Source organism: Sinocyclocheilus anshuiensis, unplaced genomic scaffold, assembly GCF_001515605.1.
Source record: "Sinocyclocheilus anshuiensis isolate Anshui unplaced genomic scaffold, SAMN03320099.WGS_v1.1 scaffold647, whole genome shotgun sequence".
Taxonomy (NCBI): Eukaryota; Metazoa; Chordata; class Actinopteri; order Cypriniformes; family Cyprinidae; genus Sinocyclocheilus; species Sinocyclocheilus anshuiensis.
The window spans coordinates 843870-864516 of NW_015552606.1; the positions used below are offsets into that span (position 1 = coordinate 843870).

Below are 20647 nucleotides of genomic sequence, written 5' to 3' on the forward strand. Positions count from 1 at the left end.
TATATTTATATATATATATTTTTTTTTAAATTTATTTATTTATTTATTTTTTAATTCTTTCTAGACATTTGACCATTAAAACCACACCCACTCAGAAGTTTGTGTTCACGGTGAAAACCCACCCAAGCGTGGTGCCGGGAACCATTGCCTTCAGTCTACCTCAGGTACAAGTTTGTGTCATCATTCCACAAAGGCTTCTCTAACGTCTCATGACATACGATATACTCTGAATATGTTTTTATGTAACCATCTTTATGCCTTCTGCCTTGTGAACTGCATTAGTATGCAGATGTACAATAATGTACTGTTGTTGTCAGCATGCTTATTTCTTAATGTCTTGCATTGTTTTTGCCTGCTTCTCGTTCATCTGTTAACATGACAGCAGCAAGACTTCTCAGGTACTACAGTAACGTTCTCACAGTGGTCTTATTTTATGGCATGATGTAATATTTTATCAACAAGAGACCAAGAATTGAAACACAACTAGAGAAAAGTACACATTTCGTTGTTAGTGTGCTCTACAGTAAGACCATCTAACAAGAGAAAGTTGTACAAATGCATTGTCGTTTTTTTTGCAGTAGGATCTTCCAAATAATAACTGTATAATAATTGTGTGGCTGGTAATATGCTAAAAAACATATAGTTTAAATTATAAAGATAGAAACTCGTTATGAAAAATAGAAACTTATTGATATGCTCTCTGTGTCATAGAGGAAATGGGCTGGACTCTCTCTAAACCAGGATGTTGAAGGTATGTGTACCGTTTCACATGACTAATTACTAAACTACACCGAATTTGATTGGCTGCAAACTAATAGTGCAATAACACAGGGAGTTTGTTTCCTGCGTTTGCTGTGAAATTATTGATTATAATGTAGTGTGATAAAACTTTGGTTGGGTTGGAGAGAGATGGAAGGACAATAGATGGAGCTAGTGGAAAATAATACATTTTTGGAGATTTTTAGTTAAGAATTCAATTTCTGAAAATGTAGTTTTCAGTTGAAACCATTATCAGTTAATTTAGCTAAAAAAATGTAGAGACTTTAATTAATATGTAAGTCACCCCAAGAAATACACAAATGTAGATAAGTTCTAAAAAAAAAAAAAAAAATGCATGTAGCCTAATATATATATATATATATATATATATACACACACATATATACATAAAATATATATTTTATATATATGTATATATGTTTTTGAAATAAGTCTCTTGTGCTCACCACAGCTGCATTTATTTGATCAAAAATACATTAAAAAGTAATATTGTAAAAATGCATATAGCATTATATATATATATATATATATATATATACACACACATATATACATAAAATATATATTTTATATATATGTATATATGTTTTTGAAATAAGTCTCTTGTGCTCACCACAGCTGCATTTATTTGATCAAAAATACATTAAAAAGTAATATTGTAAAAATATAAATAAATTAATAAAATTTTTAAATGTCTGTTTTCTAATTTGATGTATATTAAAATGTAATTTATTTCTAACTGCAAAGCTGAATTTTCAGCAGCCATTACTCCAGTCTTTAGTGTGACATGATCCTTCAGAAATCATCCTGAAATGCCAGTTTGGATTTCAAGAAGCATTCCTTCTTATTATTAATGTTGAAAACAGTTGTGCTGTTTAATATTCTTGTGGTATATTTCAGGATTGTTTGATGAATAGAAAGTGCAAAAATGTATTTGCATTTGTTTGTGTCCTTGGAGAATAGAAATATTAATAAAAAATTTTTTTTCTTTTTCTAATGCCAAAATTTTGAACAGTAGTGTATGTGGACATTTATAGGGAGTAGTATTACAAATTCTTAGTGCAAGTTTCGTCCTATTGAAGTGTTTTGGAAAGACATATTTCACACAAAATCTTATTTTCATTCATGCCATATTAAATATGTCGTCTACCTTGACTAACATCTATAGTATATTTCAACAGTGACCGTTGTCTTATTCTCCACTTGTCTTTGTTGTCTTGTTTGCAGTGAGTGTCTACAGCTTTGACCCATCGAGACAGTATGTGGGAACCATGACGCTAGAGATCGACTTCCTCCAGAAGAAGAGCGTAGACAGCAACCCTTACGACTCTGATAAAATGGCCATTGAATTTATCCAGTGTTTTACCGCACAGGCCTTTAGTGTGGGCCAGCAGGTACCCACCCTTAATAAGGTCTGAGAACTTTTATATAGTGTGGGCATAGTTGCACATTAAGCCTGTATTGTCTTCCTGACAGTTTGTCTTCAGCTGCTTTGACAAGCTTTTTGCACTGGTCATAAAAGATATCGAGGCCATGGATCCCAGTATCCTTAGAGGCGAGCAAAGCTCTAGCAAAAAGCAGAAGGTAGCTTGTTGCTGCTTACTCTCAAATCATGCTGATTCATGGGTTAATAGAGATATGACTTTAATATGTTTTTTTCCATTTTTCTTTTTCAGATTGAGATTGGTCTGTTGCATGGCAACTGTCAGGTGATTTTTGAGAAAGCTGAGAGCTCATCTATCAATTTGATTGGTTAGTGTTTAACTGGGAAACACACACCTCCTTTGTGGCTCTGATATACACAATATGTGTATCTTCTGAGTCTTCTGAATACTTTATGATACAGCATTTACATTATTTAGTCAAGACTTATTAACCTAAAGATCTGGCGTGGTTAATCCAACATTGTCAGCTGCTGACAAATATATTTAGTCTTTTTTTTATTTTTGTTTTGTTTTTAGCTCTAGTGAACTTGTCACAGCTAACTTGATACTAGGTAGGTCACAAATTCTTGTGAGTTGGGATGAAACCTGTCACATGCTTTTACTTAAAGTTAGCAATGTTAGTACTTATAAATCACTGAAATGTAATTTTATGCAAATATTTAATTAGAATGATCAGAATTACAAAATGAGTTTAGTTAAACTGCACGCACATTCAACAGAAAGTAAAAAACTTTTCATTACCTTACATGAACATTCACTACCACCTCTATATCACCAACTCCACAGTGTTTTAAGAACAGTTTAAAAGGCTTGTAAACTCTGCCATAAATCTTATATTTATCCCTTAAAATATAAATATAGGTTTTCTTTTCCATTGATATATTTGTTTTCAGTATATATATATATATTTTTTTTTTCAATGTCCTGTATTTGGTGCTTTTCTGAGCTGAGCCATTTTGCTTGCAGGATACACATGATTCTAATTTAGTTTGAGAGTTTTTATTAAAAAGTTAAATTAATTAAACTGACTTAATGTAATTAGTTTCTTTAAAATAATAAAAAAAATGAATTAAATGATTTTAAGTGATTTAAATGATTTTATGTCTGCTTAATTTTATGATTTCCCTTATTTTAAATAGTTCCTATTAGTAGTTAGCCATGTCAGAAAAACAGAATGGCTTCTGCATTTACAGGGATAGTTCAGCCAAAAATGAACATTCTGTCATCATTTACTCACTTTCATGTCATTCCAAACCTGTATGAGATTCTTTCTTCTGTTGAGCACAAAAGACGATATTTTGAAGAATGCTGGAAACCAAACAGTTGATGGTAGCCATCGAATTCTATAGTGGAAGTCAGTGGCTACCGTAAACTGTTTAGTTGCCAACATTCTTCAAAATTTCTTCTTTTGTGCTCAACAGAAGAAAGAAACTCATACAGGTTTGGAACAACTTGAGGGTGAACTTGCTTAAATTTTTTTTTTTTTTCAACACCATATTGTCAAAAGATTTTCTGTCTGACTGTTAAGAGTAATAGATCAAAAAATCAATTTGAAAGTATCCTGAATTGGTAATTCATTCTTAATCACATATTAAATTTTTTAAAATTTGTATTATTATTTGACAGTCCACATTTTTTATCTCACGGTGTTAAACTAGATTGAGTGATAGGAAGTGAAAAACACATTTTGTGAACAACAGTTAAAGCACGTGTGTAACAGATTAATCCAAAATAATTCCTCTGTACATAAACTTTTATTTGAGTTATGTGTTGTCCAATGACTCAATCAGTGGTTTAAATTAAATTAAATTAAATTAAATTAAATTAAATTAAATTAAATTCATATGCTTCAAATAGTGTAAAAACCAAACTTAACCACTAGATGGCAGTCAGAACACACGTGGTTTTACCTCATCTACCTTACTTAATTGTTATCTCTACTAAAATGTTTTTTACATCCCTTAATATTTGACATGTTGTATAACCTTGGAAAACCTCAGCAGTCTGTTTTTGGTCATTTTTCTCCAGGAAAAGCAAAGACCAGAGGTTCTCGGCAGTCCATCATCAACCCAGACTGGAACTTTGAGCGCATGGGCATTGGAGGCCTAGACAAGGAGTTCTCAGACATCTTCCGTCGGGCCTTCGCCTCGCGAGTCTTTCCTCCAGACATAGTGGAGCAGATGGGTGAGTCTTTTCTCTCCTTCTGCCACTTTGAAGCGAAAACTGTACAGCTATGATAAAGATCGTATTTACTTTCTAAGCAACTAACTTCTTGTGTTAGCTCAATTGCTCACTTTGGGTACCAAGTAAGCCAGGACCACCACTAGTGCTGCCTCAAAAAACAAAAAAAGGGCATGACGCCCTTGTCTCTCTCTTGGAAAGACATGTATCTCGCTCTTTTTTTACATCCCTCTCAATACAAGTGGCCAGTGAGGCAGAGGCACAGCATGTTGTGGGCAACATGAAACATGCAGATTGAGAGACAGAGGACAAAGCCAAAATAAATAAGAGCAGCTAAATATTGGACATACAGCTCTCAGACCCTCCCAGCACCTCATCCTAACCATAAATGAGAGAATAGCTCAGTTAGAAAAAACATCCTTATGTTGTGTTCTTCTTTGCCTCTGGCTCACGGTCAAAAGCCTAGTTTGAATTGTATTGTCAGACTGCAGTCTGATTGTGTGTGTATGATTTACATTCACCCATTAAACAGATAAACAGTTGTTAAAGATGCTATCCAGCAGACAAATTCCCATCAGATTGACTCCTGCAGCGAAAGTATTCTAATCATTTGCAGTTGAAGCATCCCGTTCTCAGCTTTTAGACACTGGGTGTCTTTGGCTAATAATTGCGAACAAGTGTTCTTACTTGTGACTAAAAAATGTTCTCACACAGAGTTTCATACAGATGCTCAACAGGTGCTCATGTTGATGAATCCTGAATGAGGAAGCGCATGTCACAGTTAAAAATTAGCATAATGCATAGCCAAACCATCTCCATATATTGGCTTTCCACACAACATAACCTGTACTGTATGGCGTTATTTTACTGACAAATGTCGAGAGCGCATTGTTGTAGCGCGAAAGTACTTCAAAATAATACATGAGCATGCCGATTTCCTTTGCTCTCGCACAAAATCAGACACTTAAAACATGTCCGTTGCAATCACGAATCTCTCTTCTCGCTGAAAGCGTGCGTGTGTCCGCGCTCAAACTGTGTCCTGTGCACTCATAATTCTCTCTGTGCATTTGCGCTAGAAATTTATTCTTTTCACTCCTCGACTAAACGTAAGTCAGTCTGGCTGGCCACTAGGAACTAATACAGCCTTTGGAATATGAAAACCCTTTTGGTGAATCAGTGTAATTATTTACATGAAAATATTTGTATACTGTATGTACAGTAGGGGAGGTATTGGCAAAATTTCAGCTGTAGTAAGTCAATCTGGCCACCAGGAACCTACTACAACGTTTGGAATATGAGAAAAACCCTTTTTTGTGAATTACTGTAATTATTTTCATCAACTTATTCGTGTACTGTAAGTACAGCGAAGGAGGTATTCACAAAATAAGTCTGTGTGCTCACTAGGCATGTACTATAACTCTTTAAACATTAATTTGAATTAATTTTTTTACTTCGTTTTGCACTGTGAGTGGAATTGGCAGACTGTTCCTAAAGCAGCCTAGGGGAATATGCAGCGAATATCAAACCTAAAACTAACTTTACAGCACTGTTATGTTAATGTACATTATATTAATGTACTTTCGTGCTACAACAATACGCTCTTGACATTTGTCTACTGTACTGATGCAGTTGTGGTGTACATACACCAAGAACTTTGTATAAAACCTTTTATTTGGACTAAGAAGATATTTGATTGTGTTTTGGACTTCTCATAAAGCAGTTGTGTGTACTGTTGAACTTGAACTTTTTGTTACTCTGAAATTAGACTTATTTTTTTGTGTCGCTTAGTTGTTTAATTTCTAATAAAACTTTTGCTAAATATTTCAGCTTACACAATCCATCTTTTCTAAGGCCACAGAAAGTCTGTGGTTTTTGTGTACATGTGGTTTCAGTTGGTTTATCGTAACTGTTAACACTCAGTTTGTGGTTTAATTATCACGTTATAATGTTCTGCACTTGCCAAACTGTGCACAAGAATGCTAAATCAAGCATCACTATTACTGTTGCTCATTTTTAAGATGTAAGAATTTGAACAAACCCAGGATACTCTAGCAACCATCTACCAGCAACCTAGCAACCACCCCAAACACCGTATTAAACACCTACCAAAGACCTAGAAACCACCCAGTACACCCTAACAGCTACCTACCAAATGCTTAGCAACAGAGGCCTATCAACCACTCAGAACACCCTAATAAAGCACATATGAACAGCCTACCAAGTCTACCGTAAAGGCCAATTCATTCTCCACCAACAGATGTAGGCCAATGGCAACAGCTGACCAACTAAAGTATGCCACTTCTCAGATGTTCCAAGACTCTACAAACACTGATTCAACATGTTCAGTCAGTGAAAACAAGCGCCAACCAATGGCGACAGACGCTGACATGGTAAACACACTGATCCGACAAAACCCAACGAATGTTTCTATTGCTGTTTGTCAGCATCTGTTGGTGCAGTATGAATTGGCTTTATCAAGCACCTACCAACAGCCTAGCAAGTAGCAACCACCCTGAATATTGTACCAAGCACCTATGAACGGGTTAGTCACCCTCAACACCATAGCAAGCACTTACTACAACACCCTAAAAAATGTCCACGAGCTGCCTAGCAACCACCTTGAACGCCCTATTAAGTACCTACGAACGGTCTAGAAACCACCTACCAACAGCCTAGTATAGATTTGATTCTCTTTTTATGTTTTTTTGGTACCTTTCAAATTAGGTTTTCTTGTATGCCCTTCACAACTGTTCATTTTCAATGTAAATCAGTTCACAGTTTAGAGAGTGTTTTGATGAACCCTGTAGAGGAAAATGCTTTTATTATTCCTGTAAGCTGCCAGATGTCTTGATCATGTATACACACACACACAGCCTTCAGAGTGCAGTGTGAGTGCGAGAGAGAGCGAGGGATGACCTTTGTGGTGTGATGGCTGCAGGAATCGGCCTCTGGCTCAGGCAGCTGGCTGCTCTAATGAGATGGCGGGTCATGATAGCACAAAGGTGAGCACCTAATTGGGGTTGGTTTTGGAGCCCAGGTGCTGAAGGAAGGTGCGGGTGTGTGTCTGAGTATGTTATTGTCTGATAGCGCTTGGGTGGGAGTTTACACCAATATACCCAGTTTCTCCCAAAACTCCCACCAACTAAAGGTAATTTTAGTCTGCCCAGCCATGGCCTCGTTCTTCTCCTCCGTGAAAAGTCTGGACGCCTGCCCTCCCTCAACCTGAGTCTGTCATCAGGTGTAAATGGCCATGCTGATTCTCATCTCAGGCCTGCTGGTTATCTCCAGCCTTCCCGCTCTTTCCAAATGGCAGCCAGCAGATGTTGTTAACCAAAAACAGGGCTCTTGTCTGAGAAATGCCATTGCTGGTCAAAAAGACCCCTGGATGTGCTTCTTTGAAAACAGTTGTATTAGACACTTGCCCATACTTTTTGTGTGTGGGTTTATATTATATATGGAATAAGAATTTTTTTTTCCAGCAAGGATGTATTAAATTGATAAAAAAGTGACAGTAAATACATTTTTTATGTTATGTAAGATTTCTATTTCAAATAAATACTGTTTTTTTCAACTTCATATTTGTCGAAGAATCCTGGAAAAAATGTTTTCCACAAAAATATTTAACGGTACTGTCAACACTGATAATAATGACGATTGTTTCTCGAGCACCACATCAGCATATTAGAATGATTTCTAAAAGATCATGTGACACTGAAGACTGGAGTAATGATGCTGAAAATACAGCTTTGCATCACAGGAATAGATTTCATTTTAAAATAATTTAAAATAGAAAGTGTTTATTTTAAATTGTAATAATATTTCACAATATCACTGGTTTTACTGTGTTTTTCATCAAATAAATGCAGATTTGGTGAGCATAAGATACTTCTTTAAAAAAAACATTAACAGTAATCTAACCAACATGCATGCAAATATATATACTTTTTATTTTTTTTGATAATTTATGATTAAGTTGTGTACACTCACATGTATTCAAGGTGTAAGGAAAAAGTGTGTGTTGATTTTTGTACTTGGTTATACCACATGACATTTTTCATTAGATTGAAACTCTTGTTAAAAATATTTTTCAAGTAGTTTCTAAACCATATAAAACCAACATGAACACATTTTTAAGAGTTTGCCACATGTTTTCAACTAGTTTGTTAAAAGATTTTTCTTTTTATTTATTGTGGGCACTCCTTTAAAGGAAGTCATTGATGCTTAAACCATTTTGTGACGTCTTATGTTTCATATCCTCCGGTTTTGACTTTACACCCACAATCCCTTTCTCTTTCCGCAGGCTGTAAACACGTGAAGGGGATCTTGTTGTTTGGGCCACCCGGCTGTGGTAAAACGCTGATGGCACGTCAGATTGGTAAGATGCTGAATGCCAGAGAGCCGAAGGTGGTCAACGGGCCAGAGATTCTGAACAAATATGTGGGCGAGTCAGAGGCCAACATCAGAAAGCTGTTTGCTGATGCCGAGGAGGAACAGAAGAGGGTAAGAAACCAGGAAAAAGGATGAAGGAAAAAAATGGCGTTTCATGCAAATTATTAAACATTACACACTTAGGAAAAACCTCCATTCTTTCATGCACTTCACAAATCACTGTTATCTTAGAAAGGCCATATGGATGTTTTGCACAACCTTACATTCATCTGGCTCTGTGACGGAACCCACCGATATCTGACACTTTAAAGAAAGGTTGCTCTGTCAACAGTTAAAAAAAATCATGGCAGACAAACTTTGGTTTGCACAAAGGATGCTGTTCCCAGTTTTGGGTCCTCCAACAGCTCTACAAATAACTCCAAATTGCTGAAATATACTTACTGAATTACTGTAAATAGCCTAGTGTTTGCTTAGAAACATTATCATAGTTTGTTTTTTTTCCGAAGGTGATATATCATGAAGTGTTGGCAGCGAACTGCTGGTTCTGGCCGTGCTTGAGTGTGATGTTGTGTTGGTAGACTGTGTGACTACATGACATTGAAAAGCTCACTCCTCACCTCTTAATGAGAGTGTCCAGCTATCTCTACCCCCTCACCCTGACTCACGGGAGGCCATGCACACTCATACTGGCCTCCCACCTGTGCTAAATGTTACGACCTAGCCTCTGACAGCCTCCAAGATGAAGAAGATAACTCTTAATTGTGGGCCATTGTCACAGAGTTTATACAGTCGCGGTCCATTCACCAACCTGGCATTTAAGCAGGGAGCTCAAGAGAACTATATGCAGAAGTTTTTAAGACCACATTCAAACAAAATTAGAAAACCTGACATTTTATTTTCCTTTGAGGCTATCTAGTCTGCTACTAAATGGCCTATTATATTATATTATATTATATTATATTATTACATGCTATTTTGTGGTTTTACTGTTACCTAAAACAAACTAAAAATATTTTCATTAATTTAAATAAAGCTGAAATTAAATTAAATATTTTATGAAAAACATAACAGTTAAAAGAAAATGAAATGTAGAAATGTTCACAAGGTCTTGGCTACTAACTAAAACTGTAAAGTAGTGGTTACTTGTCTTTTAATTTGTCATTTTTAAGTCACAGAAACCTTTAATAATATTATATATTAATATTACAAGTGAACCTTTATATGACAGTTTTGAAATTATGGCTGCCCTGCTATAATTATTTTTCTCTATTTTGGCGTTTGAAGTTGGGGGCCAACAGTGGACTGCACATCATCATATTTGACGAAATCGATGCAATCTGTAAACAACGTGGCAGCATGGCGGGCAGCACTGGGGTCCACGACACTGTAGTCAACCAGCTACTGTCTAAGATCGATGGTGTAGAGCAGCTCAACAACATCCTGGTCATTGGTGAGAACTTCCTGTGAGATCAGCCAGCATAAAGAATGATCATGCTTCATCTTTTGTTCATTGATTTGGCTTTGTTTTCATTATTAAATCATACTTTATTTAAGGAATGACCAACAGGCCTGACCTGATCGATGAAGCCCTCTTGAGGCCGGGTAGACTGGAGGTCAAAATGGAGATTGGTGAGAGCTACATTAGCCATCATGGCCCTTTTCAATAGGTCGCATATTCGAGGTAGCCTAAACAGCTGTTTAATCATCCTTCTCCAGGCTTGCCTGACGAGACGGGCCGTGTTCAGATCCTGAATATCCACACAGCAAAAATGAAGCAGTCAAACATGCTGGCCAAAGATGTTGACATAAAGGAGCTGGCTGTTGATACCAAGAACTACAGCGGAGCAGAGCTGGAAGGGCTTGTGCGAGCAGCCCAGTCGACTGCCATGAACCGTCACATCAAGGTCTGATCTCATCATCTCATCCACAATGCAACACCACAGTCATAACTAATTATGGTTGATTTAAACAAAATCAGTTCTGAACTCTGGTTGGAACTTATCTCAAGTTACAAAATTGGTTTATTATACAAATAAAATGCCGTTTACCTCAGATTACAGCAATGTTGTGTTACACATTTGAATACCATCTAAATGGTGTGGTTTTTATGTGAATACAAGAAAAGATTGTTTCAATGCTTGAGGTAGTGAATTGTTAACCAATTAAATCTTGCTTTATTTGAAAATAAGTTTTTAGAAGCATTTTAGAAGCCTATGGATATCTGTGTATAGCCAGACAAAACGTGTGTGTGTGTGTGTGTGTGTGTGTGTGTGTGGCTCACACATGCCCATATTTGATGGTGTTGACACATAATGCTCCCATATTTGATGGAGCTTACACTGGTTCTCTCGCTACTAGACCTTTAATTTTGATTAAGTGGATGAGTTTGAGGATCCGTCTGTGTGTTTTTGCTCCTGTAGGCCAGTACTAAGGTGGAGGTGGACACAGAGAAAGCTCAGATGCTAGAAGTCAGCAGGAGTGATTTCTTGGCCTCTCTGAATAATGACATCAAGCCTGTAAGTCCACTCTTCATTATTGTGGATTCAGTTTGCATAATATGTTGAATCCAAATCCACTGATTAGATCTCATGCAGCCAAACTTCACTATCAACATTAAGTCTGGCCCACATTGCAGTTCATTTTGGCAAAGAACCGCCCACTTAGACTTGAGGAGGTTATTATTTTCATGCAACATGTAAAGTAATGTTCTATGAATTATTTTGTGCATTCTACACTGTGTGAATGGGCCTCCTGAACTTGAATTTACAGAAAAAATGTCAAATTATTATGCAGTATCAATATTGATAATTTTAGCACTGAATAAAGTAATGTATTGCTTTAATATTTAATGCAATTCTCTCTGTTTTTTTTTCTGTAAAGGCTTTTGGCACTAATCAGGAGGATTACTCTAGTTACATCATGAATGGTATTGTGAAATGGAGCAATGCTGTGTCTGACATACTGGGAGATGGAGAACTTTTGGTGCAACAGACCAAGAACAGTGAACGCACACCGCTAGTAACTGTGCTTTTAGAGGGCAAGTCTTACACACAAACTTTACAGACGTATAAATAGACATACGCTAATACAGCGTTAGGTGCAACTAGTATTACTATTGTATTACTATTGCAATATAACAAGCATTACTATTGTAATAATACTATTTCACTATAAAAATAAAAATTGAATATTTAAAGTGGTAGTTCACCCAAAAAATTAAAATTACCAGTGACAGTTATGACAGTTAGCAGAAGATTAAAGTTTTAAATATGGATATTTTTCTTACACAAACATCAATTCACTTCAGAAGGCCTTTATTAACCCCCCGGAGCCCCCTTTTTATGATGGATGGATGCACTTTATTTTGCTTCAAAATCTCGACCACAATTCACTGCCATTATAAAGCTTGGAAGATCCCAGACATTTTTTAATGTAACTCCAATTATATTCGTCTGAAAGAAGAAAGTCATATACACCTAGGATGGCTTGAGGGTGAGTAAATCATGGGGTAGTTTTCATTTTTGGGGGAATTATCCCTTTAAGAAAAATAACAGTAATGATTTTATTTTACAGTATAACTGTAAAATTAAAATGTTAATATTTCTGTTAAATGCTTCTTGTTACAAATCTGGTAAATGAGTGTTGCCTATTGTTCCTAAATGCACATTTTAAAAGACCTTAACTAAGAATAGATGCAGTATTTACTGTGAACCAAGCTGCTCTGAGACACTGAAAACACTGGATCATGAGCTGCTAACATGTAAATGAACACAGTGCCACACTTCACTCTGAAATTAACTGCACGTTTATTTAATTATATAACAGCATTTGAGATTTGATGGTCTCACAAATACATTTTGAGATTTCATTTTTGGTGAAGTATTTAGCCCTAAGAGAGGGTGTGTGGATGAAGATGGCAAAATTGAAACCATAATTATGTCAATGTCATCTAAGAGCAAATAGCTAACTGTTCAGCAGGGTAGCTGACTGTAAATTTATGAGTAACTTATAGCTTGACAAGTTACAGTTGCACACATGTACACACAAACATTGAGAGAATAGCATTTCTCCCTGCTCTTGTTCTCTGGTTGACACAAGCAAACATGCTCCATAATGCTGCAATCTGATATGACTGAGAGTGTGAATGCTCTCCGCTCCCTCAGGGCCTCCTCACAGTGGTAAGACGGCACTGGCGGCCAAGATCGCAGAGGACTCCCAGTTCCCCTTCATCAAGATCTGTTCTCCAGACAAAATGATTGGCTATTCAGAGACCGCCAAATGTCAGGCCATCAAAAAGGTAGCAACCTCGTCGCTGTAGGTTAAGACAATAAGAGATCTGTGCGTTCTGAAAGCAGTTGTCATGGGGAATGTTATGGATGTGATATTTCAGCTGCTGGCCTTTAATAGTGGGTTTATGGTTTTCATCTCTCTAGATCTTTGAGGATGCCTACAAGTCCCAACTGAGCTGTGTGGTGGTGGACGATATAGAAAGACTTCTGGGTGAGTCCGTCACAATGAGGACGATGCACTTCCTGTCAAACCTGATAATACGTTCAAAAGAATCTCTGTGCTCATTGTGTGCACCCATTTATTTAGTATTTATAGGGATTCGGAGGGAACCTATGTTTTCTCGTCTGGGTTTTGTTGTTGTTTTAGTTGACTTTGTCTACATACCAAACTTACCCAATACTGTCAGTTCATCTCTGATGTTTCTCCACTCCACAGATTTTGTTCCCATCGGGCCACGGTTCTCTAACCTGGTGCTGCAGGCTCTGCTGGTGTTATTGAAGAAACCTCCTCCTCGGGTGAGAAAGTTGCACATTCACACCGACCTGTAATACTGCCATCCACAGACAGGGGGAAGCACCTCCTTTTCACCAGTAAACACCATCGAAAGAGAGACACTCTAACTGCAATGGAGTAACTCACTACATTTGTTCTTTGTTCATAGACATATCAGAGTTATTTTAGTCTGCTGTTATTATTTTTTTTATAGTTTATTATTTTACCCTTAATGTAAGTTTTTTTTTTTAAAACCTCGAAGCCCAAGTATAATCCTAAACCAGTGGTTCTCAGACTGTTGTCCATGAAGGATTCCTAGTGGTCCTAAATAAATACAATTATTGACAAAAGTTTGAATTAGTTGATTTGGTAGTCAACTCATAACAATGAATTAACTCATTGGGCTAAAGTTAATATGCGATCAAATGTTTCTGTTGTTTAATATTGCATATTATATGACAGTCACTTGTTTTTTAGCTAGTGAACTCTTTTAAACATATTGGCTAAAAGCAGCAGGATAGTTAATTTCATATATAATAAATACATAATAAAAGCAAAACAGCAGTCAAAAATCATAGTGTAAATTAAATAGTCCAGTTTCATGTATCTACTGTTCAAACATTTGGGTTTAGTAAGATTTTTTATTTTATTTAATTTTTTTGAAAAAAAAAAAAAAAGGTAATATTTTTATTCAGCAAGAATGCATTAAATTGATCAAGTGACACTGAAGACATTTATAATGTTAAAAAATCTATATCAAATTAGAGCTTTTGATTCATCAAATAATCCTGAAAAAAATGTATAATGGTGTCTACAAAAATATGAAACATCACAACCTTTAATTGTGATAATAATAAGAAATGATCCACTGAGCACCAAATCAGCATATTAGAATGACTTTTGAAGGATCATGTGACACTGAAGACTGGAGTAATGATGCTGACATTTATTCACAGGAATAAATTACATTTTAAAATATATTCAAATAGAAAACAGTTGTAATAATATTTCACAACATTACTGTTTTTACTGTGTTTTTGATTAAATAAATGCAGCCTTGGTGAGCATTTTCTTCAAGTTTTGAGTCTGTGGTTACCCCAATTTTTCTTTTACGGAAAATGTTTGAGAACCCCTGGTTAAACCTTGGTGCGTAACTTGTACCACACCACTTGTTCTATGGACACAAAGGATACCTCAGATTTTGTTGATAAGAAATATCCTGTCACTTTTCTAAGCAGTCACACTTATGGTTTTAACATTCTTTTGACTGTAACTAATAACCAAGAATATAAATTTATAATTTGGTTGAATTTGAAAACAATTTTGTTTTCCTGCATTCGTGTTTTTCAAGTACAGGTCCCCTTAAAAGCTACTGTTGTGTCGGCCTGCCTGGTGGCAGTGAGTGTGTACGTCGGGCAGGAATAGGTGTTGTGCTGTGTTTGTAAGGTGTTTTGAATAGCTGAGGGTCTGTTCCTCCAGATCAGGACTGTATAGAGCAGCACTCAGCAGGGAGTCGGGTCTTGGGTGAGTTGATAGAAAGGGTTTGTGAGAGAGCCGGGACCTGGCAGGCCCGCTGCCTGTGTGGCACCTCATCTGCATGCACTAGCATATACTGGGCACCACAGGGGGCGACCCATAATCCCCTCTGCTCGCTGGGGCCTCTGGGAATGGCCCACCTCATTACTTCACGTAGATAGGCACCATAGCACGGCTGTAGTAGCACATCTCGAAAGTTCTCCAATGAGAAATTTTGACCTTTAGGGTTTTAAAAAGTATTACCATAAATCATTTGACACACGTTTGCTTGTATTTATTCTGCAGGGTCGTAAGTTGCTGATTCTTGGCACAACTAGCAGGAAGGATGTTCTGCAGGAGATGGGCATGTTGGACTCTTTCAGCACTACAGTCCACATCCCTAACATCTCTAAAGGAGAACATCTCATGGAGGCCCTGGAGGTGAGGCTCTCAGAAACACAAAGAGTTTAAGAGATAAAAGAGATGTACAGTGGCCCCAAAAGGTTCTGAACACGTAACCTTATAAAGCCTAGTGTATCATATTTGATAAATGAATTTTTTAAGCCTCTACATAACATAATCAAAACTTTCTGAAAAACCTGTTGGACATAATCTACTACATGACTTCCGTCATCTGAGTGATAGTTAATACTATTTTAGGAAGTAAAAGCCTTACAGTATAATTGTAAAAATGTCCACCTTTAGGTCATGGTACATGTGTCTTTTGCTGTGAAATCTTGACTGATTTTTATAAAGTAAATGTAAGAATAACTTTTGTATTGGGTCATTCCGTGTCAACTCAACCAAAGATCCCTGGCTCAAATGTTTGATTTTGTTTATATTTTTTCTGAAGAAAGATAAACGTAAAATAAAAATGGATACTGAGTAATTCACTATTTTGTAGAGGGGGGTCAAAATGACAACTTTCACCTGAGATTTGGAGCCAAATTACAGGGGCATAAAAATGACTTCAGAAAGGTGGCAGCATCATTATGTTATTTTCACACACTAATCGGTAGATCTATTAGTAAAATCTGTTGACTTTAACCATCTTTGTTGCAGTGTATGCCAATGGTGACCATTGAAAAATGGGAAAAAGTAAAAAAAAAATTATCCAAAGTTTGCACGCCTGTAAAATATTAGAGATATCTTAATGCCCTTTTAGATTTTGGGTTTTAACAAACTTTTCTTTTGGTATCTTCATTTTTAAGGCTGCATCTGGTCTTGTTCCAATGATACTGGAATCTCAATATGGCTCCAGGAGTCAATTGTTCAATTGTACACATTTTCAGTGGTCAAAAACCAAATGTGGGCCACTTTGCATTCAGCTGATCATTTTTTTCTTTTAAATAGAAATGTCTGAGTTGTTCAATTGTACACATTTTCAGTGGTCAAAAACCAAATGTGGGCCACATTGCATTCAGCTGATCATTTTTTTCTTTTAAATAGAAATGTCTGAAGAACAAATAATATTGAAACTAGAAATGTATCTTGTTTCCCTCTTTAAAAAAACAAAACAATTGGATAGAACAGACCTGTCTGTGTGCCATAAATATTATTTTTCAAATGTTTGCGTGCTGTGTAAGTCAAGAAATATTAAAGATATATCAATATCATTTTAAATTCTGGTTCTTAAATTTCTTAATTTTTAAGGTCCAGGATTGTTCAATCCCAGAGATATGGGGAGTCCAATGCGACTCAATGTCCGATTTGTTGAATTTTACCCATTTTCAGTGGATGAAAACCAAGTTACCCACATTTGGTTTTTGACCACTGAAAATGGGTAATTTTCAGCAATTTGGACATGAAGCCGCATTGAGATCCCCATATCTCTGGAATTGAACCATATACTCACTATATCAATATATAGGCAATAAAAACCTATTGTATCAAATAAACATTTCTAGGTTATATTTCATATAAAGGTTCAAAATTATTTTCCATTTAAAAATAGATTTTTCTGACTGTTATTTCAGGCTGTTGTCAGGCTTTACAGAGTTAAACCACACTATCACTTTCATGAAAAAAATATTTCATTGCATTGCAGATAACGAATAGTAAATCTTTAGTATTATCATTTGAAACCAAGAAACTAGGTGTCCACATATGTTTTGGTGCCACTATAATAGGTTTGAGGGGCAGAAAAACAAGGTTCTTGAAGAAAGAATGGAGCAATCTACTTTGTTGAAGATGTTTCTGGGGACTCATTAACATTAAGCAAATAATCGTAAAGGGATAGTTCACCCAAAAATGTCAGTTCTGTCATCCTTTACTCCCTCTCGTTGTTCAAAACCTGTATGACTTTTTCTTCTGTGGAAAACAAGATATTTTGAAAAAATGTTGCACTTTCCATAAAGTCAGTGGGGGGTTCAGTGTTGTTTTGGACTCCATTGACTTTTATTGTATGGCTAAAAATATTTGAAACATTTCTCAATAATCTTTTAGAAGAAAGTATGTCATATGGGTTTGGAACGACATGAAGGTGAGTAAATGATAATATAATTTAAATTTTTGGGTGAGCTGTCCCTTTAAATTTTAGATGTACATTTCATAATTTCTATAGTTTTTGATTGTTAGGCCTCAGCTGACTTTTTGTATTCTTCTGTGTGGTTCAGCTTCTCGGGGGCTTCCAGGAAGAAGAGCGAGCAATTATTGCAAAAAAGGTGAAAGGACAAGCCGTGTGGCTCGGCATTAAGAAGCTGCAGATGCTCATTGAGATGTCACTGCAGGTGAGACGCAGAAAGACCTTTTCACCCTGCGGGTTGTCTAGACGACTCCCTGAGTCACAGCTTTTCCTGCGAAATCATCTGCGGTTTGAGTCAATGTCAAATTTAATTACTTTATGGCATCATAATGAAAACAAGCCCCTCCAGATGCGCCTTCTATCTTGACACACAAACACACACACAAGTAAACAGAACTCCATATTCCTCATGTGCATGCAATTTGGTGTATATGGACTGCTTCTGGAGTTGATTGAAGCCTTTCACTTTCCTGCCAAAACAGACTGTTCTCAGAAATCCTGCAATAATGTTAGCTACTTAATACCTTAAAAAAAAAAAAAATATATATATATATATATATAAGGTATTAAGCAGCTAACATTATTACAGGATTTATGAGAACAGTCTGATTTGGCAGGAAAGTAAATATATATATATATTTCAAATAAATACTGTTCTTTTGAACTTTCTATTCATCAAAAAATTATCACAGTTTTCTAAATGTAACAGAACTGTTTTCAACAGTGATAATAATAAGAAATGTTTATTGAGCACCAAATCATATATAAATGATTTCTAAAGGTTCATATGACACTGAAGACTGGAGTAATGGCTGCTGAAAATTCCGCTTTGCCATCACAGGAATAAATTACATTTTAAAATAAATTAAAATAGAAAACAGCTTTACAATTTTAATATATATAAAAACCATTTTTTTACAAGGCTGGTTAGAACTTATTATTGAAGACATTTTTGAAATCCATGCGGAGAAAATAATGGGAAAAATACTTCTGGAACCAAGGCCACTGAAAAACTTGCCAGTGACTGTTGTGCTTTATTATGCCAATGTTGGGTCTTTTGAAAACCTTTATTTTAGAAAATATTCTGTGTTTTTTTTTGGGTACATTTTCAGACGTTAGTTCTAGATTATTGCTAGTCTTGTTTAATGAGAATTACAGTCGTGTTTGTTAGTGTTGACTTGTTTTTGTGGTGGCATAATTGGAGTTGCAGTGGTGTTTGTGCTGGATGCTGTGTAATTGGTGTGGTATGCAGTAATGTGGCAGTGCTGAGTGTTTCCCCTCAGAGAGGAATGAGACAGAGTCTGCCGGGACATGCTGCACACAGCCACACTGTGTTTTCCTCCCATTCTCTCTATTCTTTCAGTAATTTCCACTTCTCCAACAGCCCCAGGCAATTGAAAAGTTATTGCATACACCTTCATTAATTTTTCTCCTTGGTGCCGTCTCCCTCCTCCGAGCTCTCCTCTGTCCTTAAATCACATTCTAGTCTATAAAGGAAAGGTTAGCAGCACAATTTAGTTCATGACTAAGATTAAACCTGTGCAGCTCCTTAATTAATCTTTCCATAGACATTTCATTAAATCATAAGGAAATTAATGGTACAATAAAATTAATCTGGGCTGTTTTGTTTTATTTTATTTTCCATTATGGGAATTTCACTCAAAACATCACCAAACAAAATTAGTATGCTAGGGGATAAGGACTGGCTTGTCTATCACACTTTCTGTCCTAGGTGAAATAGGTACGCCAGCGTGCCGGATTTATCGCTAGGCTTGTCACTTCCCCTTCCCGACAGCCATTTACTGCCGCCCCTTCACAACTCCTCACATACAGACTCAGGGCCCCTCCGAACCCTCCAGGCTTTACATAGCTGACAAGGTTTTTGTCTTTTCAACATCTCAGAACTTTCCAGAAAAGGGGGCTTGCAAGGAATTTACAGCAGCGTAGCCAAAATAAAACCCAGTTTTTTTCATTTCTGATTTCACTTTTATTCTCCATTTTTCACCTCTCATGTGGGTATTTTACTGTTTTATTTTTCAGATGCCTACGGAATACAGAGTTAACAAGTTCTTGGCACTACTGAAAGAAGAAGGAGCGTAAGTCCATTTTTTGGTTGGCTTCAAATTGATTTTTTTTTTTATCATATTGATTGCTATCATTAACATGTTGTTCATGTTCTCCAGGTTTGGCTCTGATAAACATGTGGCCATATAGTCTCGGGTGCAGAGGAGTAGCCTGACAAACCAAGGCTATTTTGGTAGGACTGACATGTAGTTACCAAACCTCACTTTTTACATTTGACTGTCAGTATTTCAATATTGTAATTTCAGCCTCTGTGCACAGTTTAGAGGTTATCAAATACTGAAAAACTTAAAGACAACATCACAAATAACAATCGTAATGCATTTAACTTATGTAATATTACAACAGAATATTCAGCATTCAGCTGAACTTAATTTTTTTCCTTTGGGATTTGAATGGTTCGTAACAAAATTATAATTACATAAAAAAAAAACATGATTGTTGAAATAAAATTTTCCCTGTTTGCACAAAATATTTCAGAAGTGGAGGGCATTTTTATTTTTAACAACCCTTCAAAATTTTGGGAAAGATTAAAAAAAAAAAGAATACTTTTATTCAGCAAGGATGCATTAGATTGATCAAAAGTGACAGTAAAATTTATAATGTTAAATGCTATTCTTTTTGTAACTTTCTATTAATCAAAGAGTCCTGAAAAAATATCAATTTTCACAACAACAACAAAAAACCCTTAAGCAGTTGTTTTCAACATTGCAAAACCTGCATATTAAAATGATTTCTGTAGGATCATGTGACACTGAAGACTGGCGTAACGGCTTCTGAAAATTCAGCTTTGCCATCACAGGAATAAATTACATTGAGCAATTTAGGTCCATCTCGCTGCTCAGTGCTGAGGACAAAACCTTCTTCAGTGTTCTTTCCACACTCTAAAAAATGCTGGGCTGTTTCAACCCAACTTTGGGTCAAATATGGACTAACCCAAATTTTGGGT

General features: G+C 36.1%; 1 protein-coding gene across 3 annotated transcripts in view; it reads left to right on the forward strand.

Annotated features, from left to right (window-relative positions):
• The window catches only part of LOC107665886 (vesicle-fusing ATPase-like), a 27312-nt gene that overhangs the window by 3371 nt on the left and 3294 nt on the right, over positions 1 to 20647 (forward strand). For all 3 annotated transcript variants that reach the window (XR_001631611.1, XR_001631612.1, XM_016456948.1), the window contains exons 3-21: positions 65 to 164; positions 712 to 751; positions 2008 to 2174; positions 2257 to 2364; positions 2457 to 2532; positions 4254 to 4409; positions 8707 to 8906; positions 10080 to 10245; positions 10350 to 10424; positions 10512 to 10699; positions 11216 to 11311; positions 11676 to 11832; positions 12959 to 13092; positions 13229 to 13295; positions 13521 to 13600; positions 15399 to 15533; positions 17708 to 17821; positions 19657 to 19712; positions 19800 to 19873. Coding sequence is in view for 1 of the 3 variants with exons in the window: in XM_016456948.1 (XP_016312434.1) it covers positions 65 to 164; positions 712 to 751; positions 2008 to 2174; positions 2257 to 2364; positions 2457 to 2532; positions 4254 to 4409; positions 8707 to 8906; positions 10080 to 10245; positions 10350 to 10424; positions 10512 to 10699; positions 11216 to 11311; positions 11676 to 11832; positions 12959 to 13092; positions 13229 to 13295; positions 13521 to 13600; positions 15399 to 15533; positions 17708 to 17821; positions 19657 to 19712; positions 19800 to 19830 (2146 nt within the window). In the remaining 2 variants the exon portion in view is untranslated. The remainder of the gene's footprint in view (positions 1 to 64; positions 165 to 711; positions 752 to 2007; positions 2175 to 2256; positions 2365 to 2456; positions 2533 to 4253; positions 4410 to 8706; positions 8907 to 10079; positions 10246 to 10349; positions 10425 to 10511; positions 10700 to 11215; positions 11312 to 11675; positions 11833 to 12958; positions 13093 to 13228; positions 13296 to 13520; positions 13601 to 15398; positions 15534 to 17707; positions 17822 to 19656; positions 19713 to 19799; positions 19874 to 20647) is intronic.